Source organism: Prunus dulcis, chromosome 6 (assembly GCF_902201215.1).
Source record: "Prunus dulcis chromosome 6, ALMONDv2, whole genome shotgun sequence".
In the NCBI taxonomy this organism is placed as follows: Eukaryota; Viridiplantae; Streptophyta; class Magnoliopsida; order Rosales; family Rosaceae; genus Prunus; species Prunus dulcis.
This window is the reverse complement of record NC_047655.1, coordinates 7,724,234-7,742,711: the sequence shown is the minus strand read 5'-3', so window position 1 is coordinate 7,742,711 and position 18,478 is coordinate 7,724,234. Positions and strand designations below refer to the sequence as shown.

Below are 18,478 nucleotides of genomic sequence, written 5' to 3'. Positions count from 1 at the left end.
TAGGGCAAGTGAATAAAATTGTTATGTATTTATAGGGAAAACATCCATAATTTTTTAGTATTTTTTTATATAAAAAATTGAATTTTTTTCTATTTATTTTTGCTCGCTGACGTCAGCGTGACATCACCGCTGACATCAGCGCCTTCGGGCTGAAGCCCAGGCAAGATCTGCCATTGGGCTTGCCCATGCTAGTGGGATTCAGGCCCTGCCTGAGCTGTTAGTTGCGCGCTGGAGGTCGTTTGGGCTCGCGAAGGCAGCCTTTTGCCTGATTTTGGGTGCACGCTGGACTTGCTCTAATAAGAAGATGTGCGTAAAGCCCAGAAGAGTGCAAATATTCACACAACAATTTGATCAGTGAACCCAACAAATTTTTTATTTTATTTTTTATTCAAGCAATATTGGGAAATTTGGACTTAAAAATGAAATTTCAGGCCTAAAAGCTCTTAACCACTTAGTTACAGTTTGATCAGTGACAACTAAAAAAAAAAAAGATCAAACTGTGAGTGTCACTGATCAAAATTGTTAAGTGCACGGAAGAACTCACAAAACAAGCAGAAACCAGGAAAAATGAGCCCAAAGGCTAAACAAAGCACAGAGACTGGCAAACAGAGGCCCAAGCCGATGCTGAGAATCAACACAAAAAACAACCGAAAACGATAAACATAATCCTGAGACTTCAATCTCCAAATCAAAGATGTCATTCCAGAACGTCCTCAGAACCCTCAATACTGTCAAAAGAACACCCGTCAGACCCTATCAAGAATTCATAGAATTAATTTCTAAAACCCCAGAAACTGCAACTTCAAAACCCCTCAATACCACAATCATATCCCTCCTCTCCAAGCTCAAACCCAACTTTCTCAACCTCATTCTCTCAGACCCCAAATTCAAATGCTCCAAATGCTTGCTTTTCTTCAACTTCCTCCTAAAAAACCAGTCCTTTATCTCATTCAAGATTGACCTCCATGCCCACTTAACCCTCATTTGCAGGCTTCTCAAGGCAAGAAAGTTCACTGAAGCTGAGGAAATTTTCAAATGTATCTCAGTTGATGAAAATTCCAGGTACCCTTTTTCTGTTATTGCTTCTGCTGCTGAAATTTGCTGTCTTGAACCTAGAGTCAAAGCGAAATTGTTCAATTTGATGATTAAAGTTTATTCGGATAGTGAAAGTTTCAAGCAAGTTTTGGAGACTCTTGATTTTATGAAGAGTAATGGGATTCAGATTGATGAGAGGACTTGTACTGTGCATTTGCTTGCTCTCAACAGGAGAGATGAGGTGCAAAAGGGTTTAGATTTCTTTTATCGATTGCTCGAATCGGGCACTAAGGTCTCAGTATATTCTTTGACAGTTATGGTAGATGGGCTGTGTAGGAGTGGGGAGATTAAAAGGAGTAGAGAGTTAGTGGAGGAAATGGTGAGTGTAGGAACTAAACCCAATATCATTACATTCAACACAATTGTGGATGCTTGTGCTAAGAGATGGAACTTTCCAGAGTTGGATCTGATATTGCTTGTGATGGAAAAGGAAGGAGTGGCATTCGATATCAAGACGTATCAGTTCTTGATTGATGGGTTCACGAGTTCTGGAAAGGTTGAAGAAGCTGAAAGGTTGGTTGGGGAGATGCATGATAAAGGATTGAAAGTGAACACGCATTCATACAATTTGATAATAAATGGCTATTGTAGATTGGGGTCTATGGAAAGTGCTCATTCTTTATTTCGTAAGATGGCTGAGAGATGTACATTCCAGAATGCTGATACGTACTGGGCTCTAATAAATGGTTTTTGCAAGGTTGGGGCGCTGGGGCTGGCAATGGAATATTTAAATGAGATGCAGAAGAAGGGGATTGAATTGGACAATGTTATCTTGAATATATTGATTGATGGTCTTTGCAACAAAGGGATGGCTGATGAAGCTTTTCAGTTGCAGGCATTGATGGTGAAAAAAGCTTTTAATGCTGATTTGTCTGGGTGTAAAGAGACAGTAAATGGATTATCTAAATTGAATCAGGCTGAGGAAGCAAATGAGGATGCCGGACCTAATTAGTCAGACAGGTGCAACAACTTAAAATAGGGAGCTCCTCTACTTTGCCAATATATGAAGAAAATTGGGGAAAGCTATCATTCAAGGAAGAGATGAGATGACAGGGGGCTAGGGGGAGGAAAATGGGAGAATGAAGCTCAGAAGTTCAGTGAGGGGTGAAGACTAAGGATCATGCTTGATCCAGACCATGATTTCAATATCTGTGAGAGACATTCTTTTTTAGCGGCTTTTATTCTAATTGTGGTCATCATATCTGCTTGTGACAGCTCCAAAGAAGAAGAGTTCTTAAGAGTAACTTCTTCTGTGTGATTACAGTTAGCAGCTGCAATTTCGATTCGGCAATATATGGGAGAACAAGTTAATTTACCCATAAAATGGCCCACTGTAAAATTAAAGCTGCAATGAATATGTCCCCTGTCCTTGGCTGTTTTATTGGGTTACAAAGTCTGGATGGCTGGAAAGAAAGTGATTCGAACTCAAATTGAATGATGAGCAGTGAACTGTGGTCTGCCATTTAGTTCATGGTAGTTCATGGAGGTTTACAAATTTTCTTGGGGAAATTTACGATTTTTTCTGTTGAAGGATTGTACACCTTTAGGATTTGATCTGAACACTATACTATCACCAATGAAAGGATTTCTTCTAAAGTTATACATTCTTTGGAAGTATTGTACTATTAAATCAGAAAGATCAACTTGAATTTTTGTATTCAATTAAACCGATCAACTTTTGCAATGCATTAGTTCGTTCTGCCAGTTTAGGCTCTCTTTTCCCCCTGAACGACTGTAGTGAGCTATATCTGGTTTATGGTAAATGGTTTCTCCATTTCCATTTGCACTTTTATTTTTGCTAAGTTCGTTTCATTTTCACTTGTTTTGGTAATGATTGCCACATATAAGATGAAGTGAACCTTTTGTCTTAAGAAAGGAATTTTTGACTATCCCAAATTTCCTTCTTGTATGATATGTTGTAGTAGTTCTGTGCTGCTTCCCCCATCCTATGTTCTTCCCTCATCCCATGTTGCTCAACTCTAGTCTGACTTATACATCCTGACTCTTAATTTGAGTTGGGTATGAACTCTATCCCTCCAACTCACATTGCCACTATAAATGGAGGTTGTGGGAGGCTTTAGAAATTCTCTCCCAAAGTTCAAACTTTCATGCAGCCTCCGAAAACCGAAAGCTATTTCACCATTTCCTTCGGACTAAGGTACGCAAAAGCTAGCTCTGGTAGTCAATTCTATGACCTTTAGGCCCTGTTTGGTTCACGGAATGAATTTGAGTGGAAATCACTTCCCATGTCATTTCTCAATGGATGGAAAATGGAAGATTCATTTCTCACGTTTGGTAATGCTGGGAAAGTAACCGGGAGATATCACTTTATATCATTTCCCATGTTTGTTTTGAGTATGAATGAAAAACATAGTTTGTATAATTTTTCAATTATACCCATATTAAACAAAACCCAAGTTGAAAGGAGGGCTTCACTTGTCCCTCTATTTTCTCCTATGCCAAACAACCATGTCTCATGCCTAAGCTTATCAAATATGGGAAAACAATTGATTTCTCATCCTCAAGCCTCCTTTCCCATGAACCAAACAAGCCTTAAAGAATTTGGATTGTCTCTGGCTCAAATGCAACACCATTTAGCTTGTAACAGCAACTGATCTAGGGTTATTCGTTTTATTAGTCCCTAAACTTTGACCCGATTTGTATTTGAGTTTCCTAATTTCCAAAATGGTTTCTGTGGTCCTTCAACTTTAGTTTCGTTAGGACCGTTGGTCTGCCATCAATTTTGTTAATTTTTTCTGTTAAATACAGGGGTAAAATAATATTTTTGTATTATTTTTAATTTCGAATTTTTGAATATTCCTTTCACCCAAAAATTAAAATAAAAAATTAGAAACTAAAAATTAAAAAATCTTATTCCTATCCTCAGTCAAACTAAAAATTAAAAATGAGTTCTTATTCCTAAAAACTTGAATTTTTTATATATAAATATTTTATTCATATTTTAATCAATTTAAAATTAAAAAATATATATAAATACATTTTACCCCTGCATTTAACAGAAAAAGTCAACAAAATTGACGGTATGACCATTTGTCCTAACGAAACTGAAGTTGCAAGACCACAGAAACGATTTTGAAAATTGAGGGACTCAAATGCAAATCCGATCTAAGTTCATGGACTAATAAAACGAATAACTCACTAAGTTAATTTGGGTTTTTCTACTTAGTAAGTCAACCTGAAGGTATCCGTATCATTTTACACTTCCAAACCTTGGAAGTTAACACCCCTCTAAAATTTGACTAAGAAATTTTTTTTCTCGATTTGTGTAGGAATTGTTTACAATTACTTGGAAATTTTATTTTATTTTATATATTTTTTTTAAAGAGTAAGGAAGTTCTAGCTCAAGTGATATAAAACAAATATCAACAAACAAAATATATAACCCAGCCCATATTGCAAAGAGCTTATAGCTCAAGTAGTTCAGAGCAATTCAAATCTCTTCTCCTTTAGTATCGTTTGTATAAAAAAAATTATTATTAAAATAAAAATAAATAATTATTAAAAAAAAAAACCAAGCCCATATCTCACTCGGATATACTGGAATTTGAGGCTGAATAAATAAATAGAGTGATAAATTTGGTTTGTCTTGTATTTAAAGCTATGCCAAATGAAGGACAAGTAGATTAGAGATAGAGCGAATATTCCAAGGTAATGTACTTCCTTCCCAACCAAGGTTTCATGGTTGCTTCAACTATCTTCATCTCTCCCCAATTTCTTCCTTCAAATTGGCCTCAACTGAAGATTGAAGTATACAAACAAGAGGGAATTGGGCTCGCAAAATGCTGTAAATCTACACTAATCTGCATAGTTTTTCAAAGAGAAACTGTCTTGTGGTTAGTTGAAGATTATAACTACCAAGAGAGATGGGGAAAGCAGAACAGAAAAAGGATTGCACCAAAGCCTATCAACCAGCATCCAGGAAGGTATGGTTTATTTTTACAGTGTCCTATTTGAAGTAATGTGTAGCACAAGTTTTTGTTTTTCCTCACAAAGCACTCGCAACAACCAAGTCTAATATATTTATATAAAACAATATAAAATAACATTATTAAAATAATAAAAATCCCATTATGGAAGGTCTTCCAGCCTGAGACTGCAATTTCCTCCTCTACTTTGCTCTTTATAGAGAATCTTCCCTTGATCCAAGCTGAGGTTTTCATTCCTTAGCTTGGTGAAAAAAGGCTTCTTGATCCAGCAAGATCACGTTGTTTTGAGTGATTGGGGGTGTTAGTTTTCTTTCTTGCTCAGTTTTGTTCAAGCAAACCCGAAGATCCAAATGGTACGCCTTGTTGCCTTTTCTAGCGTCATACTTGGTGGTTCACCTCGGTTTTTCGTTGTTGCGTGATCGCTTACCAATTCTGATCCGCTTTCCTTCCGTAGCTTTTCTTCACATGAATTTATCATCATTCTGTCCTGCGACACATTCCGCAGGGTCCTGTTTCAAGCTCACCTCAAATAAGATATGGCACTTTGAAGCGATCTTTTGGGCTGATAGAGACGGCGCTTTATATTAAGAGACTTCAAATAGAAATACATGCAAAACATTCATGCTTGTTTATGCTTCTAAAACGGCCAAGCCCCATTTCCCTCTCTCTTTTTAGTACTGGCATATCCAACAACACTCTTGAATAACTAACAGGATGAATCATGGGTATAGGAATTATTTCACTGACTTTCCATCTGTTTACTAGCGCATAGGTATTGAAACTATTCAAATCCTTGACTTCATACTAACATATAAAATAATAAAATTTATGTCATTTCCACATTAAAATTCTTAATTCAATACCTGAAAAACCAAAAACTAGATTGATTAGGAGGGAGTAGTTGATCCCATACCCATTCATCCTCTCCCCTATTCGTAACTTCCCGATTCACGACTTTTCCCATTTCAAATAAGTAAGGGTTATTCGTAGCAATGATCCCTCAATTATACTCGAAGTTACACTTTGGTCACTCAACTCAAATATTAGTTGCAGAGGTCACTCAATTGGGTGTTGTGTTGCACAGTTAGTCCCAACCGTCAAGTCTGTGACTTTTTCTGTTTAAAATGATGACATGACAAGCATATCTTAGATTATTGATGGGCAAATGTGACTTTTCAGTTATAATTATTTGTAGCAATGATCCCTCAATTATACTCAGAGTTACATTTTGGTCACTCAACTCTAAAAAATAGTTATAGAGGTCACTCAATTAGGTGTTGTGTTGCACCATTAGTCCCTACCGTTAGAGAGACTTGACGGTAGGGACTAATGGTGCAACACAACACCCAATTGAGTGACCTCTGCAACTAATATTTGAGTTGAGTGATCAAAGTGTAACTTCGAGTATAGTTGAGAGACCATTACTACAAATAACCCAATAAGTAAACATACCATAAGTGCTAACTTAGTGAGGGCAAAACTAACATACAATGCATGTATGAACTTAATAAAAGTAAGAAGTCCCTGTGATCCCTTCTCTATAAGGGGGAAGATGCTTAGAAAGTGAAGCCCTTGCAGAGGATGTGTGGAACACTTGCATCCCCTACCAAACTGTTCACTTGGTATAGGGTTGCGGGTAACCCTCGGATGCTTGCAGTACTCTGAAATTTGAGTAAGAAATAGAAAATTATGGCCGTACGCAGTTTTTGTGTGTGAACAAAACAGTATTTTCAGTTAATGAGTAAGGGATCTCCATCTAGCTTCTTCTGGGGATTCGATTGGAGTCGAGCCTAAAGCCCTAGTTTTCATCTAGTTATGGAACTATTCAACCAGCTTTTGTACAGGAAAGAAAGCAACGCATCGGCCATAAACCAAGTAATATAGGGTCAAATGAAAAAAAAAATAAAAAATCCTTCACTTATGATTCGTGAACAAGTGAAGCAATAAAAACCAAAACTATCATCCTATCTTCTACTGAAAGAGTGTAGAAGCACTTTCGCTACCGAAGCTGGATTGTGTTATTGTTTGCCGGATCTCTATATGCCCATTCTCAGCCAGATGCAACTCCTCCCCTTACTGGCCTCAGCAACTTGGTGAACAGTGGGCCAATACATCTTGAACAGAGATTGAAAAAACAACCGATTCCATCCCTGTTATAAAGAATAATGAAAAGCAGGTTGGTTACCCAACCATAGATAGCGCTAGCATAAAACTATTAAATCATGTTGGAATGCACCCCATATTCAAAACTACCCTAAAATCATGTTCTCATTCTAACAAAGCTAACAGTACCAAACAAAAATACATTTTAGATCCATTCCACTGCAACTGCCTATAAGCATTACTGTACAAATGAGGAAGATTTTAAGTTACCTAATTACACTACAAAAGGAGGCTAAACGTAGATAAGGGAGAAAAAGGCAAGGATATGAGAACACTAAAGCTTCAACAAAATAGTTGTCCTAGCACTGAGGGGCTCCAGAAAGTATGGGACCCCTGATTATTGACCCATGCCTTCCCAAGGCTGGAATGCTAAGGGAACGTCGTTTTCTAATTTTCACATTGCCAGAGCACGGCATTGTCATCTCATTCTTCTCCAAGAACAAAGATGAGTATGAGCACAATGGTTCAGAAAATGATTGGTGTCTAGTTCTAAGGAAAAGATCCAGGTTCTGGCGATACTTATCCCCTTCTTTATCGGCTGATTGATCATCGGAAATGGGGAAAATCTTAGGATTGTCCCCTCTCTTCTCCTCTCCTGACCAGTATCCATTTCCCTGCACGTCCTGCATTGCGAGGTCATCGTACTCTTCATCCGATTTTGTAGACTCCTCATCCACTGACCCTATCTGCAAGATAGTATGAAGTTTAAAGTAAACGATTAATTGACGTAAAAGTAGAGTTCAGACTCTCATCTGATGTGACCAGGATTATAACAGTGTAAAGATCCAAAGTTCACAAATTTATTAGCCTGGGTCAGACCAATTATCCACTCATTTTAATCTGTCTGTCATTCATTTAATTTATATTATCTGTATATAACATATATATATATATATATATATATACACATACATGTGTGTGTATAAATATTTATATGATCCTAATATATTTCTGGGGCAAGCAGAGTTATCAGATACAAAAAGCTGATAAAATTCAAGAAGTTGTCCTAATCTCTTCGGCTTCCAGTGTAAACTAATAATAATCTAAAACAAAAGCAATTAATACCTCTTCATAGTCCTGTTTGTCAACATCATCACTTAATTCCTCATCACTGCCTGCATCAGCCTCTTCATCAACCTCTTCATCACTTCCATGCACTGAATTTTCTTCCTTCAGCTGAAGGAAAAGAAAACAAAAACAAAAAATTCAAGAAGAAAAACAGTAAATTGAACAGTTAAGGAAAAAATGATAGGTAAGAGTTTTTCCTACGGAACAATTAAAATTGGTGTTCAAAAGTACCTCTTTGGCAGGCCCCTCAGATATCCGTGGCGAGCTGCAGCAAGAAGAGGGATGACTTCTTCCAATCTCAGTTCCATCAGCCCTCGACTCATCCACACTTCCAGCACAACTCGGGCCACCATCACTGGGCCAAGCGCTGATCCCATAGAGACCAAACTGAAGATTTACTTGCTCTGCGGTGCCAATCTCCAAGTCAGTCCCATGGCAAAATATAGGCTTCCCATTCCGATCAACTGAATCAACAGGCCATGCCTTTGCCACAGATCCATCAGTATTTACAAGAGCCATCAGATGCCTAGTTGAACCTTTCCTCTGGATCAGCTGAAACATCCCCTTAGAACTCAAAGAATTGGCTGCACACTGGTTCCTGTACTCCTCATCCACTACAGTAACTGTGTTTCTTGGGGGATCATAAAGTTGCTCCCCTGCTTCACGCCTACGCAGGCAACTGAAGACGGTTGCATGGATGGCTGCCACACTCTTGTCAACATTAGTATTGTTAATTTTGGGGACAAGGTGCTTGTCAGCTCGCTTGCAGAGATATTCTTGGATTGTTCTGATGTTTCGGATATATTTCACATATTTGTTCTTTGCTGGGTCCAGCGTCATATACTTTGCACGAACGGCAAATCGTTCCAGGTGCTTGTCCTCATTTGTGATGTATATCATGAATGGAATGATAGAAGGGTGTTTCTTCATAAGCCCCATCTGGGATTCAAAGAATTATTTAGAAAGGGAGAGATAACAAGCATAAAAGAACAAGAATATATTTAAACAAGGCAACAACAAAGGGAAAGAGAACTATAGGTAGTACATACCACAAAATTAAGACTCAGGTGAACACCTTCGACAATAACTGATTCTCTTCGTTCCTCCCATGCAGTGATAAGCCGATCAAGACTGTCAATCACCATCTCACTTTGTGCTTTAAACCCTTCAACTGCCATCTGCTTTGGACTGATCAATTCAGCAGTACTCGAACCAACATCTGACATCCGGGTATCAGATTTCCCAAAGGCAGAGCCATCAGGCATTCCATCTTTGGGAAGTGAGTGTAAAGTTCCAGCTAATTTTTTGGCTTTCTTTTTGGCTTTTGCTTCTGCAACAGACACTGGGTCCAAGCACTCCCCAGCATGGTAGGTTGAAGCCCAGAGCAAAGGGTTTTGTTTATCGTCCACAAAACTCCTCATCATGTGCCGAATTGAGTCAGTAGATATCACAGTTGTGATTCCCAACCTACTACCCTGCAAGACTTTATGGATTACACCCAAAACCCATAGCAGCACACAAATTTTTATTCTTATTGATTTTCATCGTACAAAACTTGGACTATCAGACAATGACTACATATAGACAATCACAATGAAGATACATAGTACATCATTATATCCCTTTTTTCGTAAAGAAAAAAATTCCCATATTATGTCAGATTAACAACTAACAAAAGCTAACACAAAAAAAAAAAAAATCAAAAGGAAATTATGAAAACAAAGAATGGATGAACTCAAGTACCAGCAATGAGGACAAAGTAGATTTTCCACAGCCACTAGTGCCACACAACAGTACAGTCACAGATTCCTTCCTTTCACGGATTCTGTAAGGAAAAAATATCCTGGTGAAATTAGGAAAATAACAGAACAACGACAGGAATTTATAACTCAAAAGAATGCAATAAACAACATAGAAAATGACTCCACATCACAAGGCCATAGAGAAAGACTGAACATTTCCTTTTAGAATCACAAAATCTCCATTAATGTTCATCTTCTTGTTCCAGCTGCATTACTAAAATCCCCTTATTTTCATCAATAATCTAAAACTATAATGATTGCTGCATCACTTAATTAATCAATTGTTATGCCACTAGTAAATTTTCAGGATGATATAACAATACGGACTTCTTTCTTTGAAATATGTAACCACAGAAAACGTCCACAGATGTCACTGTTATCATAAAAGTTCCATAAGAAATACAATAATTCTTACACTAATGTTAATATGATACACAATTACAGCTTTATACATATGTGTTTCCATATTTTAATGAAATGCAAATTGATGACACAGCATGTGAAATAAGTAGCCAGAATGTAACCACAGATTCCCAGATTGCACTTTTAAATGAATATATGTAAATAAAGTAAATGTATTTTCAATAAAGATGCAAGACTTCTTCGTACCTGCATGCCAAAGCTAAGTCCGCCCTCTGGTTGGGACCAACATACTTGTACTCAGCCAAAGCATCACAAACAACATCTAAGAAAGTTTCTCTCGCAACAACAACAGTCGTGCGTATTTTGTACAATTCAAATGGAACACTCTTATTGCTATCATCCTTCCCTGAAACCAAATGCTTGCAAGCCTCAGCTTTACTAGGGGAAACATTTTCTGTTCCTTCTGGAAGCAATACACTAGATGAGCTCTCATTTCTTATCAATTCGAAAACCCGCTGGCTAATCTGATCAAAGAAAAATATATATGGCGTTAGTGGTTACATTTCTCAAGCAAAATAAAACATTGGAATCAGTCAAGTTACGTATGAAGGAAACATGACAACTCACCAATCACCAGAAATATTATTATTCTAATAATGAAGCAAATGACCTGCCTGAACTCTAAGGTATAAAATATATAAAGATCGTACTGACATAATAACATAATAAAGAAATCATATAATGAAGAACCAAACTAGAGCACCAGAGTTATCATGGAGTACTACCGTGAAGTAAAACAACCTGACAACTGGAACAAACAGCTGATTAATTTGACTGAACCTATCAGCTAATGTAGACATTTCTAAAACAATGGCCAAGACGTTGCTGGTATTGGACTTTTCCAAAAAACCATGCAGGCCCAAGATTAATGAAAAGTGAATAAACTAATGTTCCAAAACTAACATAACACAACAGAAAGAACTGTTCTACATATCCAGGCAGGTTCAGTGAGATACACACAAGCAGAAGAAACACACTATAAACTGTTAATAACCCAAACTGGAATATAATTCAATTACACAGTTCACCCTCTTGGCCATTCCTCAGAACTGGAGGACGCTTGAAAGCATGTGAACAAAGTTCAAGGGATTTCTCACGCAAAACAAACCCAACCCAGTTTTACATTTGAATTGCACAAACCCTCAAGATATTGGTGAATGCATATGGAACATGAGGGATATTCTACCCCAGGCAATTTTAATATTAAGTGCATGACATATATAGTCAGATATTGATTTGCAGAAACACCATTGGAACTTACTCAACAGAACTTATTGCACAAAATAGAGAGATCCATCAATTAACAGAGTCAACTCTTGAAATTTAAGAGCTGAAAAAACCATAAGTGATGGAAAAATTGGAAAGTAAATGGAGGACAGGATGAGAGATCATCAGTTAAGATGGTTAAAGCACAATAAAAACTAACGGCTCCACCAGCAGAATAATTTTAACAGGTCAAGTCGAAGGCGACCCAGAAACAACATAACGGTCATAACCCACCTTTTTTTAATAAAAAAAAATTAAGAAGCGCCTGGACTTAATCTGTGATAATGACATTTTGCACCATAAATTGACACATAAAAATCACTATACAGAACGCCAATTGTACAAACAAGACTAATAGACCAACAAAAAATTAGTTCAGAGAAGCCTTCGTTGACCAGACTCTGAATAGAATTCTTTCACCAAAAAATTCAACACAACACAATGTATCGTTGAAGACTTTGAAAAGTGAAATTCAGAAAATTTGCAGAACGCATTACAAGCAAACGCAGATCTACCCCACAAACACCTTCCAAAGCTATTCACAGTAATAAATTCAAAAACCAAAATACACCCTTCCTCCTGAAATTTAAATTCTGGACTCCCTCATCAAAACCACACAACCCATAACTACAAAAGTTTCAAATTTTTCAACAACAATTTAAGATAAATTCGAAAGTCAAAAACTTTGTGTATACCTTAAAGGCATGCCGAGGCTTGCAGCCCATGAGTTGCAAAGAGCTTTGCAAAACAGGGCGCGTATATCGAAAAGACTCTTTCCCTTTCTCTCTCTTAGCTTCATCGTCAACCACCACTATGTACAACACCTTCGCCGCCTCCGTCATCTCTGCAACAACACGAGAAACCAAAAAAAAAAAAAAAAATCAGCTCACCAAAATGCATAAAATTTCGAAGACAAAGAAAATCAAATTCGACACAATGATTAGCCCGTGACGATGTGATGTTACAAGCACGTGCAAAACATGAAGGAGAGAGAAACGAAGAGAATTGAAGGCAATGCAGGTTTGTGAGAGAAAATTGAGAAACGAAGAGAATTGAAGACAATGCGAGAGAGAGAGAGAGAGAGAGAGAGAGAGAGAGAGAGAGAGAGAAGGGACCTGAAAGTCGGTGATCGAGAGATTTGAAGAGCCAAAAAACCGAAAGTAAAGAGCTGTTTCTCAGTCTCTAATGGCTTTAGCTTGATGATCCGCCATTTTCAAGAACGCGATCTCGGCGTTTTACTCAATCTCTCGCCACTCACCACCTGCCCTCCCCCCCTCCACGCATCGCACACAGCGACCCTCCACGAGTCTCTCTGTCTCTCTAACACACCACTTTCTCTCTCTAAAACTCTCGTCTTTTTGCAAACACACTCTCTCTCTCTTCTCTCCACAGTCTGATCTCAAATGACTGATTTAGGCTTCGATCGGTGCGGGAATTGCAAATCCTTCGCGTCAAGATTTATAGGGTGGTAGTGTGGGGCCTGAGCGCGATGTTCAAGGAGTGGTGAAAAAGGTAATTTTGTGAAAAGGTGGGGTGATTGCGGAGACTGGGGGCGTTATAATGAGATGGACGAAAGGAAACGGTCCACAAGGACAAAGAGGAAAAGGACTTCAGACCAATTTTTTTTTTTTTGGAAATTTAATTTTGAGGTTTTTGTTTTAAACTTTGATGGATCACGCTGATAATTGTAGGAAATTGAAATCAGAACCCAAAAATTCAATTAATTGTAGGATTTTTCTCGTTTTTCTCGTTTTTCTTTTTTTGGTTAAAAGAGATAGATATGAATGACATGGAAAGGCAATTTACGACTATTTTTATTCGGGTTTGGCTTTTCATATTCTTGTTTGATGTGAACTTATCTATTCGGTTTTAGTAAAAATTCCTTCGTCGGTAACAAAATATCCTCTCTTTATTTTATTTTTTTATATATGAAAACCAAAAACAAAACTTAAAGAAGCTCAAAGAGGTCAAAATAGAAGGAAAAAAAATAACAGAAAGGGGCAACCCCAAACAACATTAGTCAAAAGGCCGTGGCCCATATTAGCTACAGTATCTGCAATGAAATTAGCCTCCTTAAAAACATGTTGAAAACAAATAGAATCACTCAGCTGCCAAATATCCTAACATGGAAAATCGAAAGGAGATTAGATACATTAGAAGAATGTAGTTAAATTTTTTTTATTTTTATACAAGCGATATTGGTAAAACACTTAATTTTAGTTTTTAGTTCTTCTTTTTTGTTACTTATTTTATAATAACATTTTCTCCTATATTCTTCACCATTATTATCTTTCTCCTTACTTTTCTCTTCTTTTTCTTTCTAACAAAACAAAACATTTCTTTTAATACAAGCGATAGTCTAAACTACATGAGAAAGGGATTTCTCACACACACACAACCAAGATGCCATAGGAATTCGAATCTATGACCTCTGGTATGCAAACTAATGCCTTTTTTCATTGAGTTAGACCCCATTAACAAAAAAACAAAACATTATCATAAAACAAAACATAAAAAGGCCATATCATATAGTTTTCACCATTATTATATTTCTTCCTACTTTTCTCTTCTTTTTCCATATAACAAAACAAAACTTAAATGGTTAAATGTTAACCCATAATATTACTTTTAGAATTAAATTTGTCACCAACGGGGTCTAACCCAGTAGAAAAGGGCATTGATTTGCAGACTAGAGGTCTCAAGTTCAAACCCTCATGACATCTTAGTTTAGACTTATACTATAAAAAAAATTTGTCAAAATTAAATAGGGAGATTCACTATTATACCCAATATGGGGGCCCAAATTATGAAAATACCCTATATAAAATGGACTTTAGAAACACACCCAAAGCTCATTTACAACATAACAAAAAAGCTTTTAACTTCTTATAAATTACAAAACTGCCATCAATTTCTTAAAACAAGCCCAACCCCAAAATCTCATAAAAATACCCAAAGCACTCAATAGGACATCAAAGTAATTTAATAATCAATATTAAATTCAATAAGGCTAGCTATCATTTTTTGGGTTTTTTTTGGGTTTGTTTATAGGAATTCAATTGTGTAGGGTTTATTTATAATATTAGTGCTAGAAATGGGTATATCACTAAATATCTCAATTAAATATGCATACTCCAGTTAAAAAAACAAGTGTTGAAATAAATAATTCATTTACAATCAATGCAAGTGCTAAAATATTTCGGTGCTTATACTTTTTAATTTCTTTTAACCAAATGAACATATTTCCCTACATATACATATAAGTTGTGAAAAAAATTTGCGTGTAAATGTAACATATACTATTGCAAATCATATTTAATAAACCGGTTTGTGTGCAAAATATACTAAATTTTTATAAGAATTAGTATGAATTAGCTTTGTGTCCCCTTTAATTTGTAAAATTAACATGGTATCACAATGTATTTATCGCCTCTTTGGGAGTGCTTTTAAAAGAGTCAAAAACCGTTTATGACAACTAAAAACTCTTGTGACAGTGTTTGGTAAAAAAAATTAGAAGTGCTTTTGGGTCAACATTTTTATAATAAAAGCTTTTACTAAAAGTTCTTATGAGCATAAGTGTTTCTTAAAGAAACATTCTCAAATTAATGCTTATTATATAATGTATCACAGTCTCAATCTCTTGGACCACATCTGTCTAAGATACTTATGGTCACACACCCTTGGAGAAAAATTTACTTTAAAAGATCTATTTTGTTTTACTTTATAAATTTAACTAACAAATAAAAGTTAAAAATTAAAAACCAAAAATATCTCAACATGCTCTTCCTCTCATTGTTGCCTTCCTCCCATCGCTGCCACCACAGGACCTTCGACTCTGGCGTACCCAAAATCTGTGAACGTGTTCTCCTTCCTCCTATCGCTGCCTTCCTCTGACTCCGACTCCGACGTACCAGTAGACAAAGAAATTTTGGTGAAATAAATTCCATTGGACCAGAAAATAATTAGGGTTCGGTGGATTAAATTGTGGGCCTCATAATTCGCACATGTGGCGTATGACTCATCAAAATCGAATTAGTTGTCAAAAATTGACACGTGGCGACATCCGACGGAGTGCATCAAACGGTTCAAGATGAAGACAAAATTAAGGGAAAGAATCTTTGTGATTGACTTTGATTTAAATCAAATATTAATCAGGTCAATCAATTGAAGATAATCTGGTTAAATTGCCAGATTATGGGAATTGATTTAAATCAAATCAAAATCCCACAAAACAGGGTTTTAAATAGGGAAAGTTATTTAGGTCAAGCATCCTACAATAGCTTATAAATAGGAGGCCTCAAGACGAAAGAGGGGTCAGAGAGAAAAAACCTAGCACTCAGAAGAAACAGAAAACTCTCTGCATTCTTCACCCTACTTTAGAAGAGCCACCAAGCACAACAAATACGTGCCGGTTCCTTCACCATAGAAAAATCCCAAACACCAAACAAGCTTCATGCTACCCATTTGATCAAGATCAAGTCTCTACGACCCTTGTATCAAACACAAATTTTCTTTAAACACTTTGGAGATCGAATCAGAGGATTCAATACAGAGATTGTAACCCTAAATTTCATAAATACACATATTATTTTGTACACGTGTTCTTGTCTTATTTGTCGCAGGAAATTCGTGTTTACAAATTTGGCACGCCCGGTGGGATCATCTCTGCCTCTCATCTCTTTCTCCAGTTCCAAAATCAATCAACACACCAAAACCGATGGCTTCCAAGAAGATTCAATCCGTTCCCGCGACGAGAGGCAAAAGCGTGAGCGCCTCCTTCTCAAGCGGAGATTCTGCTGGGGTCGTCACCCGGAGCAAGGCCAAGGCGATATCCATAACTCGACATGTCACTTCCATACCGACTCAAGCCAAGGCGAAAGATGTGAACCGAAGGCGTGAACCGGTCATCAATTTGGCAAAGAAGACTATCGCCAGAGCGGATGAGAGAAACTCTTCGAACGAAGAAAAGAGTTTTTCGTGTTCGAAGAATTCAAGAGAACGCTCACTCTCGCCTGTTTCAGACGCTGACTCGAGCACAGGTTCATACCATGGATCCCCGCCTGACGACCAACAGAAGAAGATTGCCTCGGCGTCTGTAGGTGAGTCTTATTCTATGGCTATGCAGGTCATGGTGACGGGAGCAATGTCTATTGAAGAACAGCTGGCCCATATGAGCGAAGCGGTCACGAAATTGACGAAGATGGTCGAAGAGAAGGATGTGCAGATTGCTTCTCTCATTAACAAGTGGGAGACACATCAAGATAAGGAACCTAGTCAAGACGTGCATAAGAAAGAATCACATCATGAAGCTGAATCCAGCGAGAAAGGATTGGGTCATGAAACAGAGTCGGGTGATAAGTCGCACGGAAAAGGCAACACAGCCTCGGTGGGTTCTTTATCTATCCAACAACTTCAGGACATGATCACGAACACCATCAGGGCTCAATATGGTGGGCCTTCTCAAGATACATTTATCTATTCCAAGCCTTACACCAAAAGGTTAGACAACCTTCGAATGCCAACGGGCTATCAACCTCCAAAGTTCATGCAGTTTGATGGAAAAGGTAACCCTAAACAACATGTTGCCCACTTCATCGAGATGTGCAACAACGCTGGCACTAACGACGATTATCTCGTGAAGCAATTTGTCCGATCACTCCGAGGCACTGCATTCAACTGGTACATTGACTTGGAACCTGAGTCAATTGACAGTTGGGAACAAATGGAGAGAGAATTCCTCAACCGCTTCTATAGCACTCGTCGCTCAGTTAGCATGCTAGAGCTCACTAGCACAAAGCAGCGAAAAGACGAACCTGTTGTTGACTACATCAATCGTTGGCGTTCATTAAGCCTCGACTGCAAAGATCGAGTCTCAGAGTTATCAGCTGTAGAAATGTGCATTCAAGGTATGCATTGGGGTCTGCTCTACATTCTTCAAGGGATCAAACCCCGTACCTTTGAAGAATTGATCACTCGTGCGCATGACATAGAGCTAAGCATCGCTAATCACGATGGAAGAAAGGAAATGGTAAAATAAAATCTTTGTTGAATAAAAAAAATTAAAGAATGAGCACTTAGTGTTACGAAATGTTATTTAATTGTAAGGATTCCATCTGTCAATTCCAATCCAAACAAACCATAAGAATCCCAAACCAATAATAAGTTTGACAAGACCACTTGATTATTAGACCAAAAGAGGCAAAGGCCGCGGTCTATTAAAAATATAAATATAAATAAAACAAACAAAGCTAAGGAATAAAAGAAAGAAGAAAGAGTAAAATATGAACTGGGAGGCTTGACCATAGAAAAGATAAAAATAAAAATAAAAAAGAGAGAAAGAAAGAAACAAAATAAAAGACGCGGTGATGGCACACTTTTCAAAGAGGAAGCTTTAAACTTTGGCCTTTTTTTTTTTCTTTTTTTTTTTTTGATAGGAAAAACTTTGGCAGTTTTGCATGTTGGAATTCTAAAAGTTTCAGCCCATATGCGAGCCTTGTTTCCTACTTTGCATTTTCTGCTTTCGGAAAAATATATTTTACGATTAAAACTATTTCCTTTTGATAAGAAATAAATTTTTTATTATTTTTTAGAATTTTTTGTTTTTAATAGGCCTTACGCTATGAAATTTGAATTTAGTTTTGAGCTCCTCTAATATTTCAATGCGTGTCAATATGCCCCTTTCGACAAGTTTGTTAATTCCTCAGGCAAATTAAG

General features: G+C 37.2%; 2 protein-coding genes across 3 annotated transcripts; one reads left to right on the top strand and one right to left on the bottom strand.

Annotated features, from left to right (window-relative positions):
• Window positions 1-680: 680 nt before the first annotated feature.
• Window positions 681-2,699, top strand: LOC117631619 (pentatricopeptide repeat-containing protein At2g28050). Its single transcript, XM_034364870.1, has one exon. The coding sequence runs from the start codon at window positions 695-697 to the stop codon at window positions 2,045-2,047; it is 1,353 nt and encodes a 450-aa protein (XP_034220761.1). The 5' UTR covers window positions 681-694; the 3' UTR covers window positions 2,048-2,699.
• Window positions 2,700-6,820: 4,121 nt separating this feature from the next.
• LOC117630685 (P-loop NTPase domain-containing protein LPA1 homolog 1-like) lies at window positions 6,821-13,278 on the bottom strand. Of its 2 annotated transcripts, XM_034363401.1 has the most exons (9): window positions 12,880-13,278; window positions 12,460-12,608; window positions 10,685-10,962; window positions 10,017-10,098; window positions 9,323-9,748; window positions 8,505-9,212; window positions 8,271-8,381; window positions 7,725-7,891; window positions 6,821-7,192 (listed from the first exon to the last, which is right to left on the bottom strand). In XM_034363401.1, exons 2-9 carry the CDS (start codon window positions 12,604-12,606, stop codon window positions 7,093-7,095), a joined length of 2,019 nt encoding a protein of 672 aa, XP_034219292.1. In that variant the 5' UTR covers window positions 12,607-12,608; window positions 12,880-13,278; the 3' UTR covers window positions 6,821-7,092. The 2 variants fall into 2 exon arrangements, with proteins under 2 accessions (XP_034219292.1, XP_034219291.1); XM_034363400.1 differs by having other exon boundaries at window positions 6,821-7,891; window positions 12,880-13,272.
• Window positions 13,279-18,478: the final 5,200 nt, after the last annotated feature.

Coding starts and splice junctions, on each gene's coding strand:
- LOC117631619 (XM_034364870.1), top strand. CDS start 695: ATGTCATTCCAGAACGTCCTCAGAACCCTCAATACTGTCAAAAGAACA.
- LOC117630685 (XM_034363400.1), bottom strand. CDS start 12,606: ATGACGGAGGCGGCGAAGGTGTTGTACATAGTGGTGGTTGACGATGAA. Junction 10,099..10,684: donor GACTTAGCTTTGGCATGCAG/GTACGAAGAAGT, acceptor TTTTCCTTACAG/AATCCGTGAAAGGAAGGAAT. Junction 7,892..8,270: donor ACAAACAGGACTATGAAGAG/GTATTAATTGCT, acceptor ACTATCTTGCAG/ATAGGGTCAGTGGATGAGGA.